We start from the raw sequence: 6,713 nt of genomic DNA on the forward strand, positions 1-6,713 counted from the left end.
ATTAAGAATTAAAGAAATTGCAGTCCGTGATACAAAATACTAATTCCTCTGCAGAGAGGCTTTTTCCCTCGTTAATTACAATTTAAATCTATTCAAAGTTAGTTTTTCCTTCTGACGCTTTTACTTCCCCCTGTGTCGGACAGCTGTAAAATCGTGTAGACAGGTTGTCATACAACAATCAAAGCCTTCGGTGAATGGACTCTAATGCTTGAACATTTAACATACAATAAGTCCAAACACGGAGAGAGAGAGAGAGAGAGAGAGAGAGGGGGGGGGGGGGGGGAGAGAGAGAGAGAAGGAGAGAGGGAGGGAAGTCAGAGAGAGAGTCAGAGAGAGCGTGAGCACGCGCGCGAGAGAGAGAGAGCGAGGCCCCAGCCAATGTGCTCACTCTATATTCACATTATCCACATTGCTCCAAACGAGGAGGAGCTTGCAGGCTCAAGTAGGGGATGCCAATCAAAGCATCAACTTCAAATTGTATCTGAGAGATCAGCCTGGAGACCTCAGGGCCAGGCGCGTCAGTCGGAGCGCAATTGTTGATCAGATCACATCCAGCGGACTTTGCGCGAGAGAAAAGAGAGGAAGCCGAGATTTAAGAGCGGGTTGTTTTGACTGCATACCTCTGTATGTCTGTAGTAGCTGTGACTTTGGCGAAAACACTTTCCCTTCACTCCGGCGGGTTCTCTTTTTTTCCTTTTTGTCTCTTGCACGCTTCTTTTTGTACACACAGTTCTGTCGGACGGCGCGGCCGTGCGACAATTCGGCGGCGGAGATGTCTTTCCCGCAGCTCGGCTACCCGCAGTACTTAAGTGCCTCCCAGGCGGTGTACGGGAGCGAGAGACCGGGAGTGCTTACGCCTTCGTCCCGGGGAGGGAGCACAGAAATCGGGGGAAGCCCGTCCGCCACCGCAGCAGCGGTGTCATCGGTGTTGGGCATGTACGCCAACCCGTACGCACACAACTACAGCGCTTTCTTACCTTACACCAGCGCGGACTTGGCTCTTTTCTCACAAATGGTAAGAATTCATGTTGTTTGGCTGTTTGGTGTGTGTGTGTGTGTGTGTGTGTGTGTTTTCGGCTTTGGCAGATGTATAGCAGAGTGCTTTGAAGTTCTCACCGCTCTCTGACAGAAGTACAAATGCGTTTTCAGTATATCCGACTTTTTAAATGATCGATTTCTTAATATTAGTTGATATTTTCTCGATTTCTTTGACAGCTCGGAGACTTTATTTGGCCGAGTTAGAAATGTGCAATGTGTCAGCTGTCTGTGACAAACAAACGAGAAAAAAAAGAAAACTAAATTGATTCAAAATTTCTAATTTGCCCACATAGCCAAATATGTTACACAAATAGTGATTTTACACCAACCACAGTGGAATGTTACGTTTAGAGAAAGAAAAAAGTGCAGTAGGAAGATCTGGGTTTGAGCATGCATGTAAGCACAAGTGCATACAAAGTTGCTACTTGTTTTTTACCGCAGCAAGAATAATTGTGATCATCGTGTATCAACATGCAATACTATATAACCGTGTGGGCTTGTGATGTGTTAAAGTGTGTCCTCCTGACCTGCTTTAATGCCACACTTTGAATGTGTCTAGATGACGAATTATCAGACATCAGTTGGCTTAAAGTAGCCCACACACCTGGTGGTAATAACTAACTTGCATTGTGTTAATGTGTTGGCAAATGTGTGCATCAGGTCCACAGGCATGCTTTGAGCTAGAGCTTCAAAACAAAAGCTATTATCCCTCTCCAAAAAAAATAAAACAATTAACTCCAACGTGAACTGGTGGCAATGATCGAGTAAGAGTGTCAGGCTGTGGGGAAACTTCACTGAGGCCTTAAAAGTGCTTTGACATATGAGCATGTGTGGAGAGCAGAGTTTGTCTGAGTGCGCACGACGACGCAGACGGATTTGCTCTCGCCCTGTTGACTTCATTTATTCTGTTTTTAACACGCATGCAACATGTTTGCTCATGAACGCAGTGCGTCTGGCTGTGTGCGTGACGCAGGTCCTGGACGCATGTGACATGTTGCAAGTTGAGAAACTTATTTGTGGAAAAGCTCAGAGGAAACTCTTCAAAACATTTTTTATTAGAGGCCATTTTTACTTGTTTACTAGTTGCAGATACAAACAATGACCGACATTAATTTGAATTCGTTGCAAGACAATATTTAAAAATAAAATAAATATGTATATATATTATATATATATATACTTTTAAAATATATATATATATATAATTCGGTGTGTCCAATTTGTGTATTTTAAAAGTTCCACCCTTTTTTCCCTCCTTCCATTTCAAGGGGTCCCAGTACGAACTGAAGGACAGTCCCGGCGTCCATCCTGCCAGCTTTGCCGCCCACGCGTCTCAGGCCTTCTACCAGTACGGCCAGTTCCAGTACGGGGACCCGGCCAGGCCCAAGAACGCCACCCGGGAGAGCACCAGCACCTTGAAAGCCTGGCTCAACGAGCACAGGAAGAACCCGTACCCGACCAAGGGGGAGAAGATCATGCTCGCCATAATCACCAAGATGACGCTGACGCAGGTCTCCACATGGTTCGCTAACGCCAGGAGGAGGCTCAAGAAGGAGAACAAGGTGACCTGGGGAAGCAGGAGCAAAGAGGACGGGGAGGACGGCAACTTGTTCGGCAGCGGCGACGAGGGGGAGAAGAACGAAGACGAGGAGGAGATTGATTTGGAGAGCATAGACATAGACAAGATCGACGACAACGACGGGGATCAGAGCAACGAGGACGACGACGACAGATCCACGGAGGGCAGCAGGGACCACAGGGGCAGCGTGGGCGCTGGGGGGGAGTTGGACAGCTTGGAGAAGAGACGGGCCTTCGCCCTGCAGGCCCACGAGGCCTTTGACAAATCGAAGAGCACAATTTCGGTTCACCCGGGGAGTAAGGAGAACTCGGACGGCAACAACAACAACAACACCACGCGGGTGCTGTCCCCGGATCGGGTCGGGAGCTTTCCTCTCCCGTCTAACAATAAGCCCAAAATATGGTCTTTAGCAGAGACCGCGACGAGCCCCGATAGTTCTTCCCAGAAACCCACGTCCCCCTGTGGGCCCGGGGCCACCACGCTCCCATCAGCACCCCACCACCAGATCCAGACCCACCCGGCCTTCCTCCCCAGTCATGGACTGTACACTTGCCAGATTGGAAAGTTCCACAACTGGACAAATGGGGCTTTCCTGGGTCAGAACTCCCTCCTCAACGTGAGGTCGTTTCTGGGAGTAAACCAGCACCATCACTACCACCACCTGCAGGCCCAGCAGCAGCAGCAGCAGCCGACATCAGTGGTGGTGTCGCCATTAGCGGCCGCGGCAGCACTCAGCAATAACAGCAAGGCCCCACCAGAGACCCACAGTCCCAAGCACATAGGTAGGACAACGGCCTCGACGCGTGCACGCGCATGCATGTCACAACTCAAGCGCCATGCATTTTATATGACAGAAAAGCGTGTTGTACATTAATGTTGCATCTCATGCCTGATATATATATATATATATATATATATATATATATATGTGTGTGTGTGTACTAATATAATAAAAAGTATTGTGCAAATGCACACACACACAGATGCGTAAATATACAATGTTCCCATGCTTGATTAAGACATCAACAGTGGAGTAATTTTTTTGACATGTTTATATATTTTAACAAATAATATCTGCCTATATCTGCATACAGCATAGTGATAAGTGTTTTGCTTATTTCCTATTTTAGAACATGAAAACGGTGTACGGTCCGATTCACCTCCAACACAGATTCTGAAGTCTTCCTTTCGACCCATCCATGACAGGTGAGACAGGTTTAAAACAAACTTGTTTTGCTTTATGGTTTGTTTTTTTAAAAGACCCTGTTATTTAAAAAAAATTCTAACCCCCGTTTAATATTAAATTATTCATTCAGAATGCTGTGGTTGTTGCAATATTTCAAATAATTATGCACCAATTTATACATTCAGCAATGTATATAACAGCTGTTGTTAAACTAACTAAAATGCAGCATGAACGTTATAGAAGGCCCATGATCTTGATGGAATTATAACTATATAATTCTAACTAAATACAACTTGTTTTACGATTCTAACTTTTATGTCTGGACTACCTTTTTATTTATCCTTTTTTTATTTACATAAACAACGATGATAAAATTACGAAATATAAATAAACAGAGATAAATAAAACACAGTTTGCTTTGCGGGTGACAGGGGTCTTGACTCCCATCCAACACCCCCTTTAATTCCTCCCCTCTGGGGAAAGTGTGGCTACTTATCAAGTCACCGAGTAAAACGGGCTCTGTCTGGGCTGTGTGCTTTCCCTAAAGACCCCTGGGAGACGCGCAGCCCTGGGGATCGCTCTTACCGCAAGGGGGGGAAAAAAAGTTTACCTCGGTCTCAAGTAGGCCTATTACAAAATACCCCCTTTGTGTGCAACAACCATATAGAAATAACAAGAATATATTATGAAAATATGAAGAATATAAATGTTGATAATGTTGATTTTTTAGATATATTATTAATATTTTTGTTCATATTAATTATTATAACTATTATAACGAATATTATTATTATTATTATTATTATTATTATTATTATTATTATTATATACTATTATTATTATATATGAAAGTGAGTAGGGGATTGGAGAGATATTATTATTATTATTATTATATACTATTATTATTATATATGAAAGTGAGTAGGGGATTGGAGAGATATTATTATTATTATTATTATATTATTATTATTATTATTATTATATACTATTATTATTATATATGAAAGTGAGTAGGGGATTGGAGAGAGGGGGACTGCAGTCTGTTTCAAATCAAAGCTGTTCAGCCAGACAATTGAGATGCATATTGGAGCCCGCTGTCCAAACACGGCGGGGTATTTATGTACCTTTCTGTATTCTTCTTCTTATCCAGATCCTCTCTGCCTTCCAGCGCCAGGAGTCCGCAAGACGCCACGCAACGAGTCCTCACGGCTCTCTCCTCGGCTTGATCAAGAACATTTTTTTTTTTTCGTGCTTGGAAAAAAAAGAAAAAAGAAAAGATGAATAATAAAAAGAAGACTGTAAAAGACTTTACACTCCCGAAAAAGGACACTGAGAAATAATAATGCCGCGTAGCATTCAGTCGGTACAGAAGAAATGGCGTAATTTGGTAATATCCTGTGGATGGATGGATTACTTCCTCTATTGTTGTGTAGCCTATAATCGCGCCTATAATGTTACTCTCTCTCTCCACTCTGCCGAGGCAGGCTGGGACATTTTGGTAGGCTTTTTACTTTATAATTATTATAATTATTATTTTTGTCTCTATCTTGTGTTTTTGGTGTCCTTTCTTTAATGTAAATACCAAGTGATTTAAATTTGTAAATAGGAAGCGTTGAAGGAATTTGTCCAGATCGTATATTTTGCCTAATAAACTAAATGAAATTATAGACAAAACCCATGAGTATCCTCAGCCTATATTTCTTTTCTACATGGTGTTATTATAATTATTATTATTCGTAATTATTATTATTATTATTATTCGTAATTATTATTATTATTATTTGTTTAATTGTTATTATAAAACGCTGGCCTTCTACCAATTTCATTTCAAAAATGGGTGTGAATGGGAGGGGAAAAAAGATGTTGGCAGTCTGCAACCAGACTTAATTTTATTCAAGTTTGGGAGGAAAGCAGCGTGGATGCATTGAGGTGCTAATAAGTGTCCAGATGGTTGCTGGTGACAGAAAATGGACAGGAGCAGCTGGGAAGGTCATTAAGTAATAATATGGGAACGCCCAGTCCAAACAAAATCAAATGGTTAAAATCTAATCTGTCCGAGAGCGAAGTCGATTCAAAGATAAATTATTAATATTTTAGTTTTGGGAAGAGAAGGGGGGCTGCCACTGTCGGCCTTGAGGAGCAGGGTCAGTGTGTTGGGCCGTTCTGTCCCGCGGCTGATAGTGATCATTAGCCCATAAAAGCAGCTTCCTTGCTCCTCAATGGTAACCAAAAACAAATATTGATTTACCACAACAGTCTAATGGGGTTTAAACATAATAAGAGGGAAGTGCAGTAATTAGCTGTGATGGGAGGTGATGGGATATTTTGTTTTCCCTTTTCATTACCGGTCGCACAGATATTATAGTAAAAGTAAAAGTAACATTTGTAACGATCTTCTGGGATATATGACGGTTTTTAATTTATTTATTTTGTTTGCCTTTTGCCTCCAAATGCATGTTAGAGTCTGGGTACAACTCCACGTTTTATTATGTTTTTTTCAAATCTATCCTAAAATAACTTGAGTTTAATGGGAGGAAATGCTATTTGTTGGGATTAGAGCGCCTTTGTAAATGGCAGTAATCTGCGAACTGAGGTCAATTATTTGAGTGGTTTCAACCTGTGGAGTGATTTATGCACATCTGTTTTGCAATATCACAGCGACCTCTATCGGCGAGTGTTATATTGCCTGAAGCAGCTTTCACCTTCCAAAGAGCTATAACTCACGTGGAAAGTATTTGTACTGTAACTGTATTATCGCATATCATGCATTACACTTCACGGTTTGATTTGAACCCATTGTACCAGACTGTAATTGTGATGTCAGAGAATCCAGAGTAATACAAATAGCACAACTATAAGTCACTTTACGTTTTTGAATATTGTGACACTACTAAATCCACATGAAATATT

At 42.0% G+C, this 6,713-nt stretch overlaps 1 protein-coding gene across 1 annotated transcript; it reads left to right on the forward strand.

Moving 5' to 3' along the window:
- Nucleotides 1-452: 452 nt before the first annotated feature.
- irx1a (iroquois homeobox 1a) lies at nucleotides 453-5,477 on the forward strand. Its single transcript, XM_056444247.1, has 4 exons — nucleotides 453-1,015; nucleotides 2,307-3,399; nucleotides 3,748-3,823; nucleotides 4,954-5,477. Exons 1-4 carry the CDS (start codon nucleotides 773-775, stop codon nucleotides 5,027-5,029), a joined length of 1,488 nt encoding a protein of 495 aa, XP_056300222.1. The 5' UTR covers nucleotides 453-772; the 3' UTR covers nucleotides 5,030-5,477.
- Nucleotides 5,478-6,713: the final 1,236 nt, after the last annotated feature.

The sequence above is a fragment of the Pseudoliparis swirei genome, chromosome 22 (assembly GCF_029220125.1).
Source record: "Pseudoliparis swirei isolate HS2019 ecotype Mariana Trench chromosome 22, NWPU_hadal_v1, whole genome shotgun sequence".
Classification (NCBI taxonomy): domain Eukaryota; kingdom Metazoa; phylum Chordata; class Actinopteri; order Perciformes; family Liparidae; genus Pseudoliparis; species Pseudoliparis swirei.

What these genes read in the sequence shown, in the direction of transcription:
- irx1a (XM_056444247.1), top strand. Translation starts at nt 773, where the DNA reads ATGTCTTTCCCGCAGCTCGGCTACCCGCAGTACTTAAGTGCCTCCCAG. An exon ending in CCACAGTCCCAAGCACATAG is followed by an intron (nt 3,400 to 3,747) that starts GTAGGACAACGG and finishes TTCCTATTTTAG; the next exon opens with AACATGAAAACGGTGTACGG. An exon ending in TTTCGACCCATCCATGACAG is followed by an intron (nt 3,824 to 4,953) that starts GTGAGACAGGTT and finishes CTTCTTATCCAG; the next exon opens with ATCCTCTCTGCCTTCCAGCG.